Source organism: Euprymna scolopes, chromosome 26, assembly GCF_053919585.1.
Source record: "Euprymna scolopes isolate OS-2025 chromosome 26, ASM5391958v1, whole genome shotgun sequence".
In the NCBI taxonomy this organism is placed as follows: domain Eukaryota; kingdom Metazoa; phylum Mollusca; class Cephalopoda; order Sepiida; family Sepiolidae; genus Euprymna; species Euprymna scolopes.
Window position 1 is genome coordinate 52,712,981 of NC_136507.1, and position 24,596 is coordinate 52,737,576.

General features: G+C 31.9%; 1 protein-coding gene across 3 annotated transcripts in view; it reads left to right on the forward strand.

Annotated features, from left to right (window-relative positions):
• The window catches only part of LOC145248046 (uncharacterized), a 62,463-nt gene that overhangs the window by 30,039 nt on the left and 7,828 nt on the right, over nucleotides 1-24,596 (forward strand). For 2 of the 3 annotated variants that reach the window (XM_080109778.1, XM_080109779.1), the window contains exons 3-9: nucleotides 2,459-2,519; nucleotides 6,425-6,580; nucleotides 9,704-10,620; nucleotides 13,220-13,300; nucleotides 15,715-15,862; nucleotides 17,384-17,485; nucleotides 18,875-18,962. In XM_080109778.1, the coding sequence (XP_079965904.1) occupies nucleotides 2,459-2,519; nucleotides 6,425-6,580; nucleotides 9,704-10,620; nucleotides 13,220-13,300; nucleotides 15,715-15,862; nucleotides 17,384-17,485; nucleotides 18,875-18,962 (1,553 nt within the window). Of the gene's footprint in view, nucleotides 1-2,458; nucleotides 2,520-6,424; nucleotides 6,581-9,703; nucleotides 10,621-13,219; nucleotides 13,301-15,714; nucleotides 15,863-17,383; nucleotides 17,486-18,874; nucleotides 18,990-24,596 lie in introns of all 3 variants that reach the window. The other variant, XM_080109780.1, reaches the window with a different exon arrangement.

Consider the following 24,596-nt stretch of genomic DNA (forward strand, 5'->3'; position numbering starts at 1 on the left):
TAAGAAAAATTAATTTTACCCAGCAAAACTCTATAGTGGTTTTAGTTCTTAAACTTTTTTCCTTATATATTGGCCTTTTGAAGAAAAAATGTTGATTCTGATTCCTTAGCTCTATTTAGATGTTTTGCTTATTAAAAGTAGGAATCATAGTCAATCTCCTTTTTTTTTTTTCATTTTTCTTAAACTTTTTCTTCTAGGGGATGGGACATCCAACCAGATGTCTGACATTTACCCCTATTTTAGTGAGTCCAACCAAGAGATCTTTTCAGGATTCTAGCCGTCCCTTTCAGTGCAATCGTTTGTATTTCACTTGCACTTGGTTCACCGGGTATGCTTGCTATGTACTTTTTAAAGTTCTTTTTCATAAGCCCAGTTGCTCCTATGATGACTGGTATAATTGAAACGTAGTCAATCATATATAGTAGTTAAAATAAGACTGAAGGGCAGAAAACCAAAAAAATTGACACATGGTGATGCCTTAAGTAGATCAGTGATGCATACAATATAGTAATTTATAATTGACAATGATGACTTCATTATTTTATTTCAATGAATAAGAAGATAATATAAAATTGTAATTTAACTATTTAAAAAAAGGTTACAAAGCTAATTTAACTTCCAGATTTTCAACAATATCACCTTCTCTCTGCTCTCTGAAAATTGACTCGACTTTCCATTTGTCCTTTCATTTGAGTCAGTTGTTCTGCACATATACAAATTAGTTATATGTGCAGATTCGTCTCGACTATAAAATTATATAATTGTGCAGAGAAATCTTTTTCTTTTTTTTTTAATGTAGCAGATGAGAATGCATGACAGCATGACATGCAAAGCATTTTGTTATCTTTTTAGCTGCTGAGTGTTCCTCTTTATTGTCACAGAAATTCAGCTCATTCAAAAACAAAATTGTCCTAACTTTCCATTTTTAAAAGAATTTTGTCTCACTTTTATTTTGAAGAATATTTCTTTTAAAAAATGAGGTTTCTGCTCCATATTTGTCAACCTATGATCCTTTGGGTTATGGGTTATCTATGATCTATTTTAATGGATGGCCTCATCTTTTATAACATCATTAATGATCTCCCTTTTTTCTTTTCTTTTTTTATACTTCAGTAAGTTTTAAGATATCAAGGGGCTCCCTCCTGGAGCTAACACTTGATTTTGTTATGATTTAAATTTATATCCGAGGGCTCTTTTAAGAATAGATACTGTTCCCTTTATGGCTGCTATCTGTATTTCCTTACAGCTTGGTCTTCCAGGGATTGCTTCTAAGTATTTCTGAAGATTCTTTTTTATTAAGCCAGTCGCTCCTATCACAACCTGTATGATGTTTATTTCTTTCAGAGACCATGTCGTTTTTAGATCATTTTTAAGGTCCTGATATTTTGTTATCTTTTCCCGTTCAGTGTCTTAAATCAAGTGAATAATAAATATGATTATGAATAGATTCACAATCAGTGTGACACAATGTGGCAGTTTTAAAAACTTAGAAATTTACACATCTTACTTAATTCATGACTTGTGATGACTGCGTAATCGGAAAGAGCACAATTTTTTAACATAATAATAATAAGGTTCATAAAAATAACTTAATAAATGGTAGAGAAATTTTCAGATTTCTTAAAATGAGGAGGTCCATATTTGGATCCATTTTTTTAAAAGGATTTTTAAAGAAACCTGTTCAATAAAAATAACATTTGAATCACTGATCATATTAGTGTGATTCAAATGATTTTAGGTTTCTTTTCACACAGGATGATGAAATAACAATTATCTAAAAATGAAAAAATCAATTAGCAGAATTCTCACAATTATGAAACTTTGTGATAGAATAATCATTTATTGAATCAAAATTAGGATATATGTCAAAAAGAAAATGTTGAGTGACAGTGCCCTTCTCCTTTCATAGAGCATCAAATGAGAAAGTGTTCAGCTGACAATTTCTTGGAAGTTTACAAACTCAGAGAGGGCACATGACAAAAGTTGGAAAGTATAACGATTGAAATATTGTGAGGATAACAATAATCAAAATGATAATCATCAAAAATAAACAGATTGAGGAAGGGAGCTTTGTATTTGCTTTCTCCCGGAAAGTTTTGTTGGCCAGTTTTTATTCACTTGAATAGTCGCATCCAATTTAACCTTCATCCAACCATATCTGTTAAAGATTCTCTCATGCTTTTCAAATGGCATCATGTTTTATCCCCGATGCTTAACTTTGAAATAGTGTTTTTATCATTAACATATACATTGAATGGATGATCTTATATTTGGATGCATCTAAGCACCTAAATATAAGCGGTTCTGCCTGTTGGTTGGTAATACAAAATTTTGAAACAGTATTTTTGTTTGCTAAGTTCAAGTTTGAAATATCATGCATCTTAAAAATTAATTCTTTAATTTACAAGAAAATTGTCAGTTAATTATTATATAATGAAAAAATTTTTTCCTTTTCCAGCAAGAGCAGTACAAACTCCATTTGCAAGAAGTGTGCACACAATGTCAAAATCTATGGAAAGGTAATGCTTATAATTATTGGTGTTGATGGTTTGCTCTATAGGTCATTTGTTTTTGACGTTGAACATGTGCTGGTTATTTAAGTTGAATTGAAAATGTGAATAAAAATATTTTTCTTCATCTTTGCCAGAAATCATAAGAATTAAAATTTTAAAGTCTTTAACAAATAAATTCATTTAATTTAAAATTCAAAAGCAAAAATTTATATGATTAAAAACTTTAGTAAATAACATTCTTTTGATAAAATAATTTTAAGTTTATAGTGTCAGAAAAGAATTATGTAAAAAAATATTTTAAAAAATTAAGTTTTATTAAATTTTTGTCTTTATACACTAAAATAAAAACAACTTTTGTATTTTCGACCACTAATTCAATTATTTTTATTTTCTTGCACTCATTCTTATTTCTTTCAATCAACCAGTGAATTTATGAAGATAGTGTTATATTAAATATGTGAATAGATGCATATTAGTATCAGTATATTCCAAATATTTTTGTATATGTTCTGGATGAATTAATTTTTGTATCATGCTGAAATATGAGCTGATAGTAACAAGTTCTTAAATTGGAATTAAAACAAAAAAACAAGAATGGGGCCATTTAATTTACACATTTAACAAAGGAAATGCTGTTATTTCAAAGAAAAAATGCTATTTTTAACTTAAGCATAACAGGATAATGTTTAAGCCAACTTTAAATGAGCACATCATTCCAATGTTTATGGTAGCACATCTAAGACAGTAAACGACCAAGTTCTCTCCAATTCTCTCTCCTCTGATCTTGAGCACGTAGTACAATGGGGAAAGGAGTGGCTGGTTACTTTTAATGCATCTAAAACCAAGCTTCTCTCTTTACATCATCAACATTCTAATCCACATTTGTCATCAATTGAAATGAATGGCTCTCGTCTTCAGGAGGCCTCAAGTTTTGACAAGCTTCTGGGCTTGACCATTACTCCTGATCTTAAATGGAACACGTACATCAAATCTGTTGCCAAGGCCGCTGGAAAAATGGTGGGATCTTTCTATCGATCCGGTAAATATCTCACTGCTGATGCTATTCTCTATCTATATAAGAGCCAGGTACGTCCAAGGATGGAATACTGTTGCCACATCTGGGCAGGAGCTGCTAGAAAGGACTTGTCCTGCCTTGATAGAGTTCAAAATAGACTTCGTAGCCTCGTAGGAGATGTCCTTTTCTCCTCCTTGCAACCTCTATCTCACAGAAGAGATGTTGCGAGTTTGTCTCTGATGTATCGTTATTTTCATGGAAAGTGTTCGACTGAGCTTCAATCTATGGTCCCCCCCCTCGCCAAACTTTCACAAGAAACACTCGTCTAGCTGTAAACACTATCAATAATTCCCCCCACTCTTTATCAGTGCCTAAACCTAAACGTAGATTCCATGAACAAAGCTTCTTTCTTAGAACTGCACGCCTATGGAATTGTCTTCCGTTTTCCTGCTTTCCGGCTGACTACAATATGGTTGTGTTCAAGTCTAAAGTAAATAAGTTCTTGATGAGCCGTTCCATATAAGTTATCAAATTTACCAAATTTTCATTACTAATGATTACTATATTGTCCAATTTCTACTGTACACTCTTTAACCCTTATCCTTGAGTGGCCTCTGGGCCTTGATAATGTGGTGATGCCTATGTAAAAAAAAAAAAAAAAAAAAAAGACCAAAAATAAAAACATGAAACCTTCCAATTTGGAGAACTGTCTCACCTCTATAACAATAGTTTTCTCCTCCTCTTATAGCTGTATAAGGAGGAGGGATATTTTAAGGAACCTTTGTTAATTATGTTGAATATTCATATATAACTTACCTGAAGCAACAATTCATACTATTTCACCATTGTCTACCATGTTAAGTCTGGAAAAGACGCATGTAAGCTGTATCACTTTAAATGTATCTTACGATATTGTATGGAAAGCTACAAATTTGTATGTGGGTCAATATAACTTTGATTGTGGTTAAAGTAACAGCAGTGACAGATGAGGAGTAAGAGAAATTAATGAAAAGAAAGGAGGAGTCTCTTAGTGAGGAGGAAGAGAGTATACCTAATGAAAAAAAAAAAATGATACATTTTTCTTTGACACTTACTGATCTAGTAATTTTATTTATCAACTGAAGGTTTTGTCATTTCCAATACAAAACATTTTAATTTTCCTTGTAGCAGGTTTGGTGACGGCCTATTGTTTTAGCTAATTATAATTTATGACATAAAATGATTCAAACCTCACATAACAACTACATGGGATTTGCTCACAGACTGACACTGGCGAATGTGTTTACATTATTTACGTGTTTCAGGTTGTTCTCGTCAATGTTATTCGCGTTTCAGTCATTGTACTCTTCGGAATTCTTCAGGTGATTTTTGTTGGTCTCTTTCTCAAGGAAACTCTTTATTTCACATCCCATGCCTTTTAAATATCTATTATCTGTTAGATTTGCTTCTTAAAATTAATAAAAAGATATTTAAAAGTAGATTGAATAAAGGATTCAGTTAAAAAATATTTGTAAAAAATATAAAAACGACAGGCAAATACAATGGATGAACCATTGTGAACATAAAAACCAAGATGAAGATAACTGTTTAAAACTCATAAATCTATATATATAAAAGCGAAATTGTGTGTATGTATGTATGTTCGATTTTTGTGTATGTCTTCAAAAGGCTTTTTTCCGGCGGAGTCTCGAGCCCATCGCTCATTTTTAAAACTTTTTATATCACATCTAAATGATAATATCTACGACTTAACAACGGTAGTCGTCTCTCTATTTAATTTGCCCGACTTTGAAACGCTAAATATTCAACATTTTCGGATCAGCACATGTTGCTTTCGTTTTTCGGTATAAAAAAAAGCGAAACTCTATTCGAATCACTGGCCCACGGCCATTGGTCTCTAGAAAGCGATGTAATGTTTGATCAATGTCGACTTCGTCATATCAGATGGCTGCTTTCATTTCGAGACGAGACACTCCCCCTAATAAGCAGGGAGCTGGTTTTCCCCAAAATTAGGTAAAAACAAACAAACCTGGTTATTAATCTCATTAAAAACTGTCCCACAGAAAATGTTAACTGCTGAATAGCTATGGCTTACAATCGCCGCATGTGCATTATTAAGTTTTGTCGTATAAAAAAAAGAAGCCAACAGACTCGCGGTAAATAAAACACTGTCCCACACTCAAAGTTCATGTCATTAACTCGTCAAAAATGGGCACCTGCTAGGTCGCACATTTTTTTTTTTTTTTTTCACACTTTACTATTTTCCAACTGCGCATCCAGCCTTCGTTTTTTTTTGGTTTTTTTAAACAACCAACGATTTTTCTTTTCATTTACCCAAAAACACACACATACCTACAAACACCCGGGCAACACCGGGTACTCCCCGCTAGTAATATATAAATGATAACACTTGAGTTCATATTTCAGTTAAGTTTCAGTACAATTACGGCTGAGAACTTTCTAAAATTATCTGTGTTTTTAATTCCAACAAGAAATGTGCAGCTAAAATTAGTTGATAAGCATTTGTTAACACCCATCTCGCTTTTCGGTTGCTTCGGGCCTTTTGTCAATCTTTTTATTAGCATACATTGTGACATCAGTTAATGGAAAAATGTTTGATTTTGAATTAAATTTTTTTAGTAAATTAACATTAAACCTGACAAAAGGGAAAGAAAAAAAAAATCTCTTCACTGCCAAAGTTATAAAATTCTCAAGGCAGCTCGTGTGAATGTCGTAATGTTGCAGCAGATGAAGAAAGCCATGATTTATTCTATTACGAGTCCACTTTGCTATAACATATCTTCACAAGATAGTGGGGAGGAAGGGAAGGGGGGGTCTTATTTCCTGTCTTGTTCATATTCCGCCATGTGACATTTTGTTTTGTTTTTTTCTTTAGCCTACAGCGTGTGAGTATTGTAATGTGATCGCTTCTTTTATTGGGAACAAATGCCAACGATGTACCAACTCTGAAAAAAAATGGGGTCCCCCACAGACTTGTGAACAATGCAAACAGCGGTGTGCTTTTGACAGGAGTGATGATAGTCGTAAAAAGGTAAGATTTCTTTCTCTCTTCTCCCTTCTCTCTCTCTGTTTTCTTGTTTTTTACTCGAATAATTTTCGAAACATTTATGTTGTCATACTTTCATCATACTTGTTACTTATAATTACTATTATTTCTACTTCCTAGAATTGTCATAATTTTAACTTTTGATACAATACTACGACTCACAGGAAACAGGAAATTAAGCGCAAATAATTTACATGTACATTAGTTCACATGTACTTATGTAATTGTTGGGTATAGAAAATGGTTGTTCATAACGGAAGCATTGTTCAAGTTTTTAAGGATTTTGTTTTCTTTCATTTTATTTCAAATTTCTCAGAAATCAAATGGTTCCCTTCCTGGGGTTAACACTTCATCTCACAATTGATCTCTATATAAGATACGTAGATATTCAAATATTCCATTAAGTTCTCCTTTGTGTCTCAAACACTGTTAAGTTTTGAGACATTGTGTTGAACAAACATGGCGACATAGTTCAGATCAGTAACCAAGATGGCAGCCAAGAATTAAATGCGGTCTGTGACGTAGTAAACGGCGAACTGATTGAATCCAAAATTCGACAATTTTTATAATAATTTTGGGACGTTTTCATTGGTTGTTTAGCACAGCCGTTGGTTATACAAATGGTTGGCGAATCCATTCGTCTCATACCCCCATTAGGAGTCAAAAACATTTTACACACACCCTTTTTTGATATAATGGAAAAATCCTTTCGGATTCAATTTTGGTTTCACTTGAGAAAAGGAAAGAAAAATAAATAAATAAATAAAAAATAAATGAACAAAGAAAAATAAACCAATAAAATAATTGTTTTTTTTTTTTTTTTTTTTTTTTTTTCTTCTGGTTTTGGGGGAATTTGTCTTTATTCTCATTGGTCAAAAAGAATTATTAATATATTGGTATAATATGTGCAAAAAGAAGCCTTTTTTTTTTTTTTTTGATACATATAAAAATAAACACTTTTCAAATATATATAAGCATACAAATAGAATACTTTTCAAATACAGGTAAACATATGCACAAAAATTCACAAATATACATTTTTTTTGTTTTGTTTTAACAAATGTTTGCCCAAAAAAAAAAGATACAAAAAGAACTATTTGACAAATAGGAAGTTTACAAAAGGGTTTTAACATCTTTTAAAGTGTTGTCACAGTTTGAGGCGAATAATATATCGTCAACCCAAAAAAACCAAAATCAACAATTTATTACCTACATTTTTGGTATACATGCACGCGTCTATGGGACATTGTTTGAATTCCTGTTCTATTAAATAATTATGGAGTGTTAAATTCCAATTGTGTGCACTTTGTTTTAGTCCATATAACGATTTAATTTCCACACCAAATTTTTATTTTTCATTTTAAATCCCTCTGGAGGGTAAATTTAGATTTCGCAGTCAATCGGAGCATTTAAATAAGCATTCTTTACATCCATTTGATGTATTTTTAAATTGTATTGAGTGGCAAGTTGTAATAAAATTCTAATTGTCGTTAAATTTGTTGTTGGTGAAAATGTTGCACAATATTCCACTCCAGGAATTTGTGAGAAACCTTTTGCCACAAATCTTGCTTTAAAAATTTCACTGCCAGAAGCTGTGATTTTTTTGGGAAAAACCCAGCATGAAGAAATATTTTTATCTGTTGGTTTTGCCACTATTTTGTATGTGTTATTTTCAGATAAAGATTTCAATTCGGATACCATAGCTTGTTCCCATTCTTGGTGATTTTCTGAATTAATCGCCTCATTATAACTTTCCGGTGCGTTGTTCAACGAATAACAGTAATCCACGGCGTAATCTTGTATCTTTTCAATTTGTAAGAAGTCTGGCCTTTTTCGCTCCCTTATTGGGTATCGACGTGTCTGGTTACTATTTTCGTCAGAAGTACTGTAATTGTCGTCGTCGTTATTAATATTTTCATTGTGATCGATTAAGATGCTAGACAGTATTTCACGTTTTTCATCCACTAGACCGCCATTTTTTAAATTTAATGTATCATTGAATTTTACACATCTAACCCTTTTTATGGCATTTTGAGTTAGTAAAGAAGTTGAGAACATAAATTTCCTCTCTCCAATTGACTATTCAAATATTTTATAGTATATCTTTCTTGTGGTCTCTTGGTCTGACTGGATTTCAGGACAAGAATTCATCTAGTCTGGTGGAGTATCCTGTTACTTGAGAAAGTGCACCATTCCTTATAGTAGTAGTGACCCAACGGATTACGGGTATGTTCAGCCTTCTATAAATGTATGTAGGTATATGGCACTACATGGCAACAGCTCACTGCCCCAACATTATGTGCTATGGATTTTTCATTCATCTTATGGCCGTACTGTCATCGTTTCTCACACTGCTGGCTGTCAAGGGGAGCGCATTGGGCTCACAAGTATAAAAATAAAATAACATGGGAAAAACCAAAGAAAACAAACTCTGACACTTTACATATATAATGGTTGGACTCGGGGTGTGTGTGCTGGCATTGACCTTATACATGCTAAGGTCTACATCTATATCTCCTATCTAGACAGCATTTGTCAATTGGTTGGTTAGTCCCTTTTCCCATCTGCTCCAAGCTACAATCGATCTCCAAATGCGTCCAAGTCGAACTGGCTACTCAACTCTCAACTCTGTCGTCGGGCGATCGATTGTTGTGTTGTCAAAAGACACCATTATTAAGTCGAACTTTGCCATCCTTCAATGGTTTTTCTTGTCGTTAACTCATAGCTACTCCCCAAGATGCCAGTAAACCAAATCTAAATATCTCTACAGGTCCATTGTTTTTATTTTTATGTTAGTCACAGCCACATCCTGACCGACAATCCTATGTCAAGTTTCTTTTGTCTATCTTATTATTTACTGATAAACCCTATTCTCTGTTTCTTTTGTTACATATGCTGTTTCCTATTCTTTCATAGTTCCTAGCACTTGGGATCAACTATAGTATCACAGGTATTATTAAACTAGTGATATACAGGATAGATAAAAATGTTTGGACCATTTATAACTATAAAAGTTTAATAAATGCATGTGCTGATAGGGTGGAACTTGTGTTGAATAAAAAAATGTATATAAACTTCACTCTCAATAATTTTATTCTTCAACTGCAGGTCGATGGAAAATTGCTTTGCTGGCTGTGTACTCAAGCCTACAAGCGAGTCCTGGCAAAGACACGACATCGACAGGAGGAGGCCAGACAGAGCATGAACTCACGCTGGGGTAATTTTGATGGTAGTAGCGGTTCCAACAATAACAACAACAATAATAACAGCAGTAGTAGCAACAGCAGCAACAATAACACCAGCAATAATAGTAACAGTTCCTCTCGTAAGAGTATCGGTGGCTCTACAGACAAAAACAAGGACAATGCTTCCGGCTTCAGTAAACACAAAGAATCAAATCAGGAACCGGCTAATAAAGAGAAACCGAAGGATCATGTCAGCCTCTTTGAGAAAAGCAGTAAGGATTTTACCAATATCTTTGAAAAGAACAAAGATTACAACAGCGCATTTGATAAAGCTAAAGAGATTGGATCTACTTCGGAAAAAAGCAAAGATCACAGCAGCAACGACAAAGCTAAAGACCACCGAAGCAGCTTTGACCGCAGCATGGATGCTAGTCGATCATTCGACAAGATGATGAAAGAGAAAAGCCGAGAACCTGGAAAGGGATCCGAAAGGACCAAAGAGCACACCAAGTCATTTGAACAGAATAAGGACAAGACTAAATCACACACCTCAAAACGGACCCGACGCAGTCGATTCGAACCAGTCGATGAAACCAGCAGTCCTGATGGTGGTGCCGCCGAGGGTAGTGTAGGCAGTCATAAGGAAGGCAGCAGTGGCAGTGGGAATAAGGAACAACAGCACTCCCACCACCATCGTCACAAGGACGGCACGCAAAAAGACCACCATCATCACCATCACCACCATCACCATCATCATCACAAATCCCATAAGAGTACGCCAAAAGATGATTTTAAAGAATCACATCATAATTCTCATAAAAACAAATCTCTCAACAGTTCGTGAGTATCCACCATTTCTTTTATTATTTGTTGCTATCTCTATAATGTTCTTATTCAGATATAAGTACTTAACACACGTCACCAGGATGATCTTAGTGGTTTCATTGAGGGTGAAGTAAATCAGGTACTGCATCGTAATTTCAATAATTAAATGTAAAATGTTTTCTCTCTTTTCCATAATGTATAGACAGAAAAATTAATTGACAGTGAACAAAAAGGACCGTTTCACTACAGGTGAATTGTAAATAAATTGTGTAATTTACACAAGTTCAGCTAATTGTACGATTTGCAGGTTATATACCAGATGATCTGATTGGTTGAATTTGTTAGGAAAGAGTGCATGTTCGAGATCGTTAACAGTCAGTGTTTCAGTGATGGTGTACAGTAGCCCTCTAAACCTAGAAGAGAAATCTTATTAAAATTCTTAGGTGTAAATTCTGTGATTAATAACATGGCTGGAGAAATTTGGTGAAAAGTTGAATGAAAATGTGAATATTCTGTGTGCCTCTGTTCTATCCCACGCACTCACATTTGTTATCCACAAGGAATTAAAATATGCCTACATAATTGCATAGGGGTGTCACATAAAAACTATTAAATCAATAGTTTCCAGTTTATTTGCATTGATAACCTCCTTTCAGTAATATCAAATATTTTTTGCATCGTCAGTTGAAAACAAGACTAAATTTTTTAATAGAATAACTTAAGACTCTGAAACTGTTTATAATAGCAGAAAGAAAAACAGTAAATTAAACTGTTTGTTTTTGAGAAAAAAATAAACAAAAACTGTCAAATTTAAGAGAGCAAAGATATTCTTGTTTTTAATGAGGATGTACAAGCAGTGAACTTGTTGAACTCTACACAAACTTTGGTTCACTTTTTAGTTAAGTAGTACAATACGTGTCTCTGTTTCTTCAAATATATCCATCAAGCTTTTATATTTATTTAGAGAAAACATATATGATATTTAAAATTGTCATAAAAAGGAAAGAAAGAACTCAAAGAAAAAAAGTGATGTTTTTACTATGATTTATTTTTTTTTTAAATGTAACCATAACAAAAGAATTGAGCAGGGTAGGTCGTTTCTGAAACTTATAGATTGTAATTTTCATCTTGAAGTTAGAAATGTTCCCATTGAATATTTGATGTTTTATTGATTTTTTTTATTAAAATTGAATAATTACAAATTTGTAAATTATTTTTCCTTGATATTCAAAATCTTTTCTCATGTAATATGAATAAATATTAATCTTTTTAAGTAAATATTGTTTTGTTGCATGTTTTATCATTTAAATATTTGAATTTACAGAAATTTAAACTTATTGTGGTATTATTTTAAAATTTAAGCCACTCTATTTTTAATTTTTATCCAACAGTGATGTAAGAGATGTGACATGTTGCAAGTTTTTGTTTGTAGAAATTTTAAAGAGTAAATATGACTATTTTATTCCTCATAAAATTCTACTCTCGAAAAGTTTTCTTTAATTTGTTTTAATTTATTTAAAAAAAAAAAAAAAGATTCTCATTGATGTAATATTTTTGATATTGCCAAATAAAATTCTTTAAGTGGAATTTTTCTCTTGTGCTGTTATAGCACAGACGATACCGTACTGAATATCTATTCCAGAGGCTGTATGTTCAAATCCTACTTTTTTGGTATGGGATAACAAGACATTCCGACAACCCTGTATTTTTTTGGTATGGGGTAACAAGACATTCAGACAACCCTGTACTTTTATTGGGTTAGGGGGTTAACAAAACTTTCAGGCGACCTTGATTTTTTTTTTAGTATAGACAACATGACTTTCAGATAACCTTGTATTTTTATGGTATGGAGTAACAAGACTTCTGGGAACCCCATACATTTTTGGTAAGGCTTTCAGGCAGCCCTTTACTCTTTGGTAATGAGTAACAAGACTTTCAGACAATCCTGTACTTTTTAGGTATAGACTAAGAAGATTTTCGGACAACCCCATACTTTTTGGTATGCAGTTACAAGGCTTTCAGACAACCTTGTACTTTTTTGGTAAAGAGCAAATGTATCTGTCTAATACTACATTAAATCTAGTTCTCTTCAATCAGTAAAGGAAAAATTCTTTTAGACAGGCAGTTTTTATTTTTGTTTCAATTGCAAGTGAGAGCTGGATTTTCCCCACATTAAAAACCTTGTGTCTAATTCTGTCCTCGTGATAAGAAAAGTAAATGAGAACAAAGCTTTCAGACAACGTTGTACCTTTTTGGTAAGGAGTAAAAAGGCTTTCCATTACTGTTTCACTGATAATTACTTTTTACAAGGATTCATTAACTTATCTATTTGTGCATATTGTGTGTGGTTGTCAGGCAAGATCGAAATGACTACTTTTTTATTAATGCAGCTCATCTTATGATGTCATGTTCTATGACAACCATAGCTCTAAAATGGTTACCTGTACTGTTATAGACAATGATAAAGAAACAGTTCTATTTCCAGATTGTTTGCATTTGTTCCATAGCTAATATCAAAATCAATCTCGAGATGATATTGAAATGATTTGTTTCTCTTACATTTGATATTGTGTGCGTTTTCTTTTTTTAATTCCTTGTTTCTGTCTTGTTTTAGGCTACTTGAACATAGTCCTCCTCCAACAAAGAAGTCCAAGATGGAAAAAAGCATCAGTAATGGCCTCTCAACCAACAAAAGGTAATCTTTCCATCTTGCTGCTTCTATTTGACCTAATTATTGAGGTCAAATAGAAGTCACGCAGTTAACTTTGGTTTTTTCTCCAACATCTGTTGGGGAGGAGGAAACCAGCTCCCCATTTTCCAGATTGATTAGCAATTGTCTGATATAAGAGGAGTTTGTCCCCACATTGATCAAAGCTGATTGCTTCTGGACGTTTCCCGGCGCAATGCCGAGAACGAACGGTTTGAATTTAGTTTCACTTTATTTATACTAAAAAGCAGGACAAACAGACGACGGAGCGTGTGCGAGAAAAGCCTTTGCGAGACATACACGAAATGGTCACACACATTTTGCCTTTTATATATATAGACTACCAAGGGGTACCCGGCGTTGTCCGGGTGTTTGGAGGTGTGTGTGTGGAAACTCCGGGGGTGGGGTGGGTTAAAAAAAAAAAGTAAGTATGAGGATCGAACCCGAACCGTTGAGGCAAAGTTGTAAATTAAAGTGTGAAAAAAAAAGTGCAACGTTAACGCTTGCTCCACCGCGATATGCTAACGGAAACACGTTTGAATTTATTTAATTACTTGGGTTTGGCAGATGCCCGTTTTAATGAGTTAATGAGGTCAAGTTTAACTGCGGGATAGTATTTTCCCAAGATGTTATAGGAAAAAGACTAACTCACGTGCGGCGAGCGACAAATGTTGAATATTTATCTTCTCGAAATTGAGCAAATTAAATAGACAGGCGAGCTTCGTTGTTAACTGTGAGATATTACGATTTATATGTGATATAAAATGTTTTAAAAAGTTGTGAAGCGACCGACCGCTTCTTTGAGAAAAGCCTTTTGTAGACATACAAAAAAAGCGAACACACATACAAACATGCATTTTCGCTTTTATATTTATAGATTATCATAGGGTAACAATTAACAAAAAATTTATCTATAATTGTATAAATTTGTTTTTTTTTTGTATATTGATATTCATATTAAAAACCCTTTTTTTCTATTTATTTAAAAAGAAAATACAACTTTGTTATATATAAGTTGTGGAATTGCATTCATCTGCAAAATATCTAGCTAATTTGCATATTCTTTTAAACATTCATTTTAATTAATTCCCTATTAGTTTTTTTTTTTTTGGGGGGGGGGGTTCGGTTTTCTTATGAGATAACCATCTTTTAGTTAATATTACGTGTAATTATATTCATGCAGATATTCTACATAAATTATACTTGCGTAATATTTGCATAAAAAGGTTATAGTAAACAAACCTCTTTCTACATATATTTATGTATACGTATATATATTTAAAAAATTTTACCTATCAAACTCCTCTGTCAGTTTTTGGTCTACAGACATAAAATTTCATATATAGGGTATTCGAATCCATGCAAAACTTTATATTTGTGTTTTAGCTGGGGAAAATCAATGCAAAAGTGTGAAAATTAAAAAAAATTGTATTTGCCAATTTAAGGTTGAACAACAAATGTGCGTGCGTAATGTAATACAGTGTGACCCCAAAAAAAACGGCCCAACTTTAATTAGGCCCCGTTTCTTAGTGTTTTGTCCAAATGAAATGAAACTTTGGTCATAACTAGTTTATTATATTCAAAACATCACATCAAAACACTAGGGTCTTTGGTCTTTTTTTCTCCGTTCTACAGCATATGTTCTAGATTGCCTCCATTGAGCTTTTGTTTTTTTTGGGGGGGTTACCCTGTAGCTATTGGTTTATGTTTTAATTTTTAACCTCATAGCAAACATGTCTTCATAACTCAGGCATCAATATCAAAGGAAAAAGTAAATCATCAGCTAAACATTTTGGTTTTGATTCTCAGTGGTGGCGCATGAGTCTTTTTTTTTTTTTTTTAACTTTTTAAATCATTACTATGTATGGGGTCCAATATAATAATAAATACGAAATCTGCATTAATCAAAATATCATATTTAAGCGTATTTTACGACTGGGCAATGATGGGCGGTTTGTTAGTAATCTGATAAAATTCTTTTTTAGATACCCAAAATGACTTTTATACAAAATTTTACCAGAAAAAAAGGAAATATTTTAAATAATTTGATTAGGCTTTATTTACCAAAAAGAAGCATGAATATACATCATAGCTACAAAAAACATACTAGCATATGATTTTACCCCGTGTTTTGTTTTTTATATCCCAGGAAATGCCGTATTTAATTCAATTGTGAATCTGGATTAGATTTTTTTTTTTTTTTTTTTTTTAATATTTCAAATAAACATTTTAAAATAGAAAATTTAGGAACCAAAAATATTTTTCATTTCATTTATTTTTATTTTTTGCAATAAAATTCCTGCTGTCATCCCAAAATTAAGTTTTTTATAGAAAAATTAGAAGTTTGATTTTATTTTGTATCAATCGATCTTGAAATTGGTTCTATTTGTTTGTTTTATTAGTTTGAACCTGAGCTTTGCTGATGCTGCCCTGATGGATCCGAATAGTTCCGATCATGTGATTGCAATTCAGAAGTTACACGATCAAATTGAGGCGAACAAGAAACAACTGTTGTCTAAAGATATGCAATTGAAGGAGAAGGAACTCAAGGTAAAAAAAAAATTGAATGAATGATACAATTTGCATTTTACTTTAATTGGTACAGGTATTATTCTATTATTCCGATGTGTCTATATGCATTTCTATAAGAGCCCCCCTCCCCTGCATCTGTCATGCTTACATTGGAAATCACACTTTCTTTCATTTGTCATATTTAAATCTGAAATTTTATTTCAATCATTAAAAATGTTCATTGCATTCTTGTCTTCTAACCAAAAATAAATTTCTTGTGAAAAAACAATTTTGTTATAAATTTGTAACTTATATGCATCAAATTAATCTTGTAGCTGTTGCATATTAATGTGAACTGGATCTGATTGGTTAATGCAATCACGTGATAAGATTTGAAGTTAGATTTTAGTTACAATTTTAAGTGTTAGTCACTCAAAACGTCATTAAATCTAGATATCAGACTTGTCAAGTCTCAGTTTGGCTGAAATCATGTTAATTTGAAATGGTTAATAAAAAGTCTGGAAAATTTTCTGAGGTTTTTTTTTTTTTATATTATTATTAAAAGTTGAAAGGTAATTTTTGATAAAAATAAAAGCTACTCAAAGATGTAGAACAGATAAACCTATAATTATACACAACAACACTACATTTATGGATACCCTTGAAGCAAGGTGTTTACCCCAAATCCACCCTCTGATCTAACTTTTCTCACCCTTTCTAGCTTTTTATTTCTATCTACATTTAGATCGCAAACGTTTCAACTACTTCAACTCTATCTTTCTCCCCTGAATCCTAGATATGATCTCAAAGTCTCTCTGGCGATGAGACACAAGATGGAAGCTTTAGAGAATGTTGAATCATCTCTTAGTTGCCATTACTCTCAAATTCATTCTGAACGAGAGTAATAGTATTCATCAAAGTTTCATCTATGAATTAAATAGAATCTATCGATTTGTTTACAAAATATTAGGTACAAGTCCAAAGTTCAACATAATTTAAAAAAATAAAAATCTTTATAATGTATGAAACAAAAGCTCATTTTAAAAATTATGTGGATTGATCAAGTATTTTTTTTTCTTAATGAAGAAAATCAAGTTTTATGAAGAAGTGAGAACATTGTTTTGATCTGCCATATTTAATAAATAATAGAAGACAACTCAATTTAAACTACCTAGATCAAAATAAGCCTTGTAATGGCTATAATTTATTATTAAAATCAATAAAAAATAAAAAAGATGATCTGCTATATAAAATTTATAAAATCAATTTATGTGATTTTTGAAATATAACATTTTCATTCCATGACTTGTACGTACATCAAAGATTTTTCTGTATTTTTTTTTTTTTTTTTTTTTTTTATTAAGTTGAGCTTCGGACTTGTACCAAATATTGCTCTATAAAACAAATTATTCTATAAATATTTGCCTAGAAATTGTTTGAACTAAAATTAGCATTAATTGCCATAAATAAGGTAAATAGTGCATAAACCAAAATGGCGTTCAATTATACAACATTTATCAATGCTGAAACCTACATGTGTTTTTTTTCCTCTCGTAACAGATAACAGAATTGAAAGCTTTTCAATATGATCAAGAAAGAAATTACAGGAGCAAAATTAACAGTCTACAAGAAGATCATATGAAAAAAATAGATGAACTAAGTGTAAGTCAAATCAAAAGCTTTTTATCTTTTTTTTGATTCTCATTGTTGTTTTGACCTTACTGCCGATACAGTTGTCCGCATTGTTAGGCAGTGATGTGGGCATGCCTCTTCAAGTACATCTTGTTTGAATTTCTTTGGTTTGTCATATGGGAGCCATGCAACAAATGTTTTGAGGATTTATTTAAAGAAGCATTCAGTGTCCTTGTGTAATTTTCATCATGCTTTTTCTTCAAGAGTTTTGGTAGAATTCAGTTGTTGCAACCATATGGTATCATCAAGATTTGAAAAAAATTAAGGAGAAAATTCCCTGCAAGGGTAATCCGTAAATTTTACTTCTTTTTAAACAAAATCGAGAATAGTGAGCGAGCTGTACACAACTAATTTATAGCAATTTATTTTTTTGCCCTTACAAATTTCAAATACAATCATAAACAAAATATTTTCATGACTCGGATGGTAGACAGGATTCTTGTCATAATTCTTAGAGTTCAGTGTTCAAACAGAACTTCTTCCAGCATAAATTCCTCTATCTAGACGATCAATCCTGCAGTCTTGTAAGCACACTACATAACCAGCACCTGACACTCAGTTAATTTAAGGTTTATTTTTATTGGCCAATTTCTTTAGTCAAATAAAAATAATTAGTATTTCTATTCAACTTAGGCATTGTACCATGTTTAATTTTGAGGGAGGTGTCAAATGTCATTCTTTTTTACAACAAAACTTTTAATTACTCTTAGCTAGATTCTTTCAGCAAAATACCACATTCACTCTATGGCTTTAGACCTACTCCCAGTGGATGTAATAAAATTTTATTTATAAGTAAATATGCAAAAGTGATGATGGAGTGGGAAAATTTACAAACATCCAAAAAGAATGAAAAATACAGAACCAAACAAAATCTTAACCCTTTGCTAAGTGTCGGACACCTCTCCTACTGTTTTCCAGGTCAATCGAAAACAAGTAGGTTGGTCTCTAAATGGGTGTGGGAGCTGGATTCTTATTGGCCAATATTGCTGCTACACAAAGGCAATTACTCTAGGGTTATCTTAATTATAAATAAAATCTTTTTAAAAATATTTATAACTTTACTTTTTTATTTTCCTGTTTTATTCTTTTAAAGAGTATTTTATGTACATATGGAATCAAGTTTGTCATTATTTTATCAATCAAGATTCTTGTAGAGTTTAGTGTTTAGTCTTTATAATCCGAAATTTTGGTAAGAATCCTCTAGCCTATAGCTTGGAAGGCCAAATTTAAATCTAGAGAGATCTCAGCAGAAACAATCTATGAATTTTTACACTTATTATTAAAGTAATTAATTTTATTAACTACACTAATTATTCCTTTGTTGAATTTGTTCTAATTTTGACTTTTTTTTTTCTTCAGGCAAAAAACCGAGATTTAATGAAACAAGTGGCAACACTTACGAAAAGCCAAAAACGAAACTCAGCAATAACATCAACACAAAGCCCAGGCACGTGAACCCTTGACCCCTTTATAGGTCATTTAGCATTTCTTTCTCTCTGTCTCTTTTTCCATAGTCCAGATTCATCTTAACACTACGTCCTGCATAAAAGGGGAAATAACTATGTACATAAAATAAAGCTTCTTTTTTTTTTTCACTTACTCTAATTCTAATCCCTTCCCCCTATTTCTCTTCCATCTGCTCCTCTTAACTTTCTCTCTCCCTTACTCAATGCAAAAACCAAGGGAACCTATAACATGCCTGACAACCATGCAACTCGGCTTCATAACATGTGGAAACATAAATTACTATAAATTATCATTTATTTAAAACATTTTTCAAGTGATATTTGTTACTAATGTCCAGTTATTATTTAATTAACTTAACTAGTTATTAAGAACTTTATCATAATAAAAATTTATTTATTGTTTATTATGAAGGCAAATCTACAAATAAAGAACCAAAGTTCACCATGCCTATCATAAAAAACAATCCACAGAAATCAATTTATTCATCGCAAATTAGGTATATTTTTAGATTTTTTATTTCAGAAATGATCGATTTGTTTTATACTAATTGATTAAAAAGCTAAGAAAAAATATAATACAGTCAGGAGGCAAATTTGAGATTTTACAAAAAATTTTATTCGAAAGTCTGAAAATAATTTCAGAGAAACAATGAATTTCATAAAATAATTTTAATAAATTTTCTTCCGTATGGATGTTTGCCTTTATTTTACAAACAATGAATAAAATATTTATATTAGTGATATTATGATGATCATGCCCTTTCCCAACAATCCATTCTAGTTGCATGCTTGCAAGGCATTGCATAGGTATCACCTTGGCCAAAACTGACTCCTACTGTCAGTAGATTGCACTCTTTATGTCCTATGTGATTGATAATAAACATCCACACTGACCTCCATTTTCTTTGTCTTTTTCCCCTTTTACCTAACACAACGGGTGGCAATTATCCAATCATCTTGCTCAGCGCCTTAGAAATTGTTTCTTGGATGTAAAATGTAAATCATGAATGAATCCTTTGTTTTATAACATATGCGCGTGAGAAACTTTTTGTTTATCTTTGTTTTTGGTGCACAAAAAATGATCCATAATGCTTGACTTTTGCTTTTAAACTTTAATTCTAACTCCAAATTATTTTAATATCAAAAATGATTCAATGTTTCTTTTAAATAAGTGTTTCAGTACAGTAAGTCCATATGGGATATTTTTTTAATATGTTATTAACAAGCAGGGCTACATGGCATTAGCAGTTGTCATAAAAAATAAATAGAAGATGTTAAATAGTTTAAGGTTTCTCACCCTACCTCTAGAAAAGAAACTTTATTTTTTTATGGGATAAATGAAAAATAAAACTTAGGCCTTCAGAACTCTACTGAAAATGTCAAATAAAATTAAGGATACCTCCAGAGCACTACTAAAACTAAGTTTCTCTTATCCTCTTCCCTTTCTTTGTAGAGAAATGACAATAGTCCATCTTTTGATTTGAAAAAGTGCTGACTCATTTCCTGTGATATCTTAACACAACCTGAAAAATAATGTTTAATTCCTGATGGCATTCACCGATTTAAATCGCCATTTGATTCTCAAAGAATGAACCTTTTTCTAAATTTTAGATATTTTTCCGAAGTTATTCTGAGTAACAAAAAATACCAACTTTCTTGATTTTTTTTTTGTGTATTTGTAAAGTTTTAGCTGAACGTACAAACATCTTCCCTTTATTTAATAAACTAGTCTCGGTGCCCGGTGTTGCGAGGTGTTTGTTGAGAAAAAAGAAAAAAGTGGTAGTAGGCAGGCAGGCAGGCTCAAATTCGTATGGCGAAGGAGGAAAAGAATGTGGGGAAAAAAAAAAAAAGTGATGTCTTTGCCATTGCGTCCATGGCAAAACCAGAAATAGCAAATGTTTAAATTAAGGCAAGTCAATCAAAAAGAGGGGATGACTTTCGAAAATATTGGCAAAAAAAGTAGAAAGTGGCCAGTTGAGGGTGAAGGAATTAACATTTTAGCTAATTTTTCGATATTTATTGTCCGAAGGTTTGAGCTTCAAAACAATACCGATCTCGTGAAAATCCGTCACCTCTGTCGAAAGTTTTAAGCAGACATAAATACATACATTTAAACAGACAGGTGAGATTTATATTATAGGTGGTCATTTACATCATAACCTTTCAAAATTTTAAAGAGATTTTAAAACCTTTGAAATGACTAATAAAATGTCATTCTTACTGTAATTTAACTGTTTGAGGGGAAAGTCAAGTATTATGGTTCAGTTGAGGTTTTTCTTTCTCTCTCTCTCTCTCTCTCTCTCTCTCTCTCTCTCTCTCTCTCTCTCTCTCTCTCTCTCACACACACACACAGAGACAAAGAGAGACTTTAATTAAAGGTTCAATTGTTTATCGATCGCATCATATCTCCATGCATATTCTTCCTCACTGTTTTTTCAATGCTTGTCTTATTTAGTTCTCCCCATCAATATTCCTTCACAACTTTGGATTTTTATTTGTTGAATTTCATTCCTATTTCTTTCACCTTCATTTTTGTACATTTAAGAGGAACAAAGAAATTCCTACCCACCGAAAAAAAGAATGATTCAAATTAGTGTTAATGTTAATATAATTCTTCTGAGTACAATCCTTATTTGTGTCTTCAGTCAAGATAGCCATCTTTGTTTAAGGGAAAGTAATTACTCTTTCATTCATATGCAAGAAAATTATATTCCATTTTAAGGAAAAAAATTTTATCTCAACTTTAGCTTCTTGGTTTACTGTTCTTGCATTATACATTTTTCTATTAAATTCACTGCAAAAGTTTAAAAAAAAAAATGTAAAAAAATTCCCTCATTCCTGGCTTTATTGTTAACATAGAAAAATGATTAAAATTATTAGGAAATCCCAATTGATTGCGAATATCATCAGCTTTCCTTTTGTCCCTTCAAGACAAACAGCAAAAAAGTTACCAGCTTGTCAGATGAAGTGTAGCAACAGGTTTTAAATTCCTCAAAAGAATATTGACTCTGATATGGCTTTGGTGGAGGAGATGGGAACACTGTAGGACAGGGAGTTTCAAGCTATCAGTCTCAACTGTTTAGTTGGTCATGTAATGGAGTTGCCAAAATAAGAAAAAATAATTGAGGGCATCTTAATTTAATTTTAGTTATTATGTCCACTCCACGATTAAGAAAGTGACTGTAAGGAGATCATTTACCATTTTTTAGTGTCATTTATTTGTCAAGTTCAGTTATAAAAAATATTTATAGTTGAAAATTGATGAAAATCAATCTATATATTTTTAGCTGTTTTTTAATGTTATTTCATAACTTTTCATTATTATTTCAAATTTTCATTTATTAAAAAAAAAAAAAAAGACACAAAAATAATTTTTTATAAAAAAAATTATTGCTATCAAGTAGTAATTTAAAACCGTAGAAATTACCCAAGTGTTAGAGATGCTAGATTTTAATAATTCACATTATCATTTCAATTTTCTCAGCTCAAGCCCAACTCAATCTTTTTTCTCTTGCATGTCATTTGGTATTCACATGTTGAAACAATTCTGAAGTTTTGAGATGAGAATAAATTGTTCATATTTGGATTGTTCAGACTACTGTTCTCACCTTGAGTGTTATTTGCACAATGTTTCAGTCACTGTAATCTCCGACCTTCTTCAGGTGTATCTTGTTAAACTCTGGGGAATCTGCACAGAATTTGGAACGGAATCCTTTATTAAATCCACAAGCACGGCACACTCTCACTCTGGTAGATGATGCAGATTACACTGCATGTTAATGTCTTTGTCTTCATATTTTTCTAAAATAAAAACTTTTTTTCATATAATTGCATATAATTCAGATATAAATAAATCAATGAATTCAATTTTGTTTTTCATTATTAAATGAAAAGAAATTGTATTTGTCTCTGATCTTCTCATTTCATATCAATATACTTTAGTTTAATGCAGCAGGATTTAAATTGTTATCCTGATGGTTGTTTGTGTTAAAACAAGATTGTTCTCAGGTCAGCTTAACTGATCATCTAATTCTCTTCTGCTGCGATTGTCATTAATCGATTATCAAACAAGAATAAATCTATTTTTGAGCTTCATTGAACTTTGTGGCATCATTCACACTAGGCAGATTGAGTTGACTTTCTCAATAGTCATACAGTATCTCTGACCCTAGTAGCCCACACATCTGTCCTGTGTTAGCTCCACTGAGATGGCAAGCTAGATACTATTGCATCAAAGACCAACAATTTACTGCTCTGAGATTTCACTGAGGTTTTTTTTTTATAATAGTTGCTAGAGTCTTCAGTTGCCACTAATGTGTTTACAACATTTGGAGATAATGTGTCTGATAGATTCTCCTGTTTGGCATTGATCAGCATGGACAAACCACTGAAGACATCTCTGCAACAGCACAAAGAAAAGTGGTCATAGATTCAGCCAATGACTTTGGTTGGTTATTGATACAAAGATAATGCTGGATGCTGTTTCATATTCAAATACTTTGCGCTTCCATTGGTCAGTAACTCTACTTGTCCAGATTTCAAAGCTGTAGAAGAGAATGATCCATTTCGTCTATATGTTTAGTAATGGAAATGCTATTTCCAGCTTAAGCACGGTATGACTGATGGACAGAACTTCTTATAGAAATGCTTGGACGCATATGGAAAAAAAAAAAAAATGGAAAATTTGATCATTTCCATAAAAGATTGTTACAACATTTATCCCAGATTGTAACAAAAGCAAAAAAAATATCCTATTTCTCTTGGTGCATTTCAAGTAAATCAAATTTATCAGCATGATATGTGTTTGTTATTTTGAATATATTCTGATGATACGTGTGTTATCTATATATATATTCTGATGATAAGCTTCATTTGCTTGGAATAGACCATGTGATGATGCCAACATTTACCATTTTGCATTCTTGGATGTGATTTGTCTTGAATTTTAAAATGGATCATACTAATAGTTGGAATAAAACGGTTCACTTTATATCTTTTTAACTGTGCATGTTTTCAGTGTTCTTTCTCCCAGTGAATGATCTTTGTTAAAATGACATTCAAAATAAATTTTTAATGCCTCAGATTAGTTTTATTGAAATCTGCATACTTAGTATAGATAAAATAATGAGAGAAGAAATTATGCAAATGATTAAGTTTTACATACGAACATGTAAAATGCATGTCAAACTAAATATTATTTCATTTTCATAAAGTGCCAACTTTGACATGATTTCACCAAAGGTTTACAACATCCAGTTAAAGCACGCCAATCAAAATGATCTATATTCAGAGTAGAAAAATATTTTTTTTTTTTTTTACTTTTTAACTTTAATTTAAATGTTGACACATTTTCTAAAATTACTTCTGTGCTTTCTTGTCTTTGAGGTTGATATTTTTGCAATTTTATGCTGCCTTTTCTTATAGTTTAGAAATTTCAAACTGAAACTTTTATTTCTACCACTCAAGTAGATTTCTCTGAATTTCCATGAATTGATATTGAGCAATTATGTTATGTTAGAGGAGATCCATCTATTCCAGTCGAATATAGGGTTCAGTTCGAAATTTCTAAACTACCAGAAAATGAAATTTCAAGAATACAATGACTAAAACTTTGT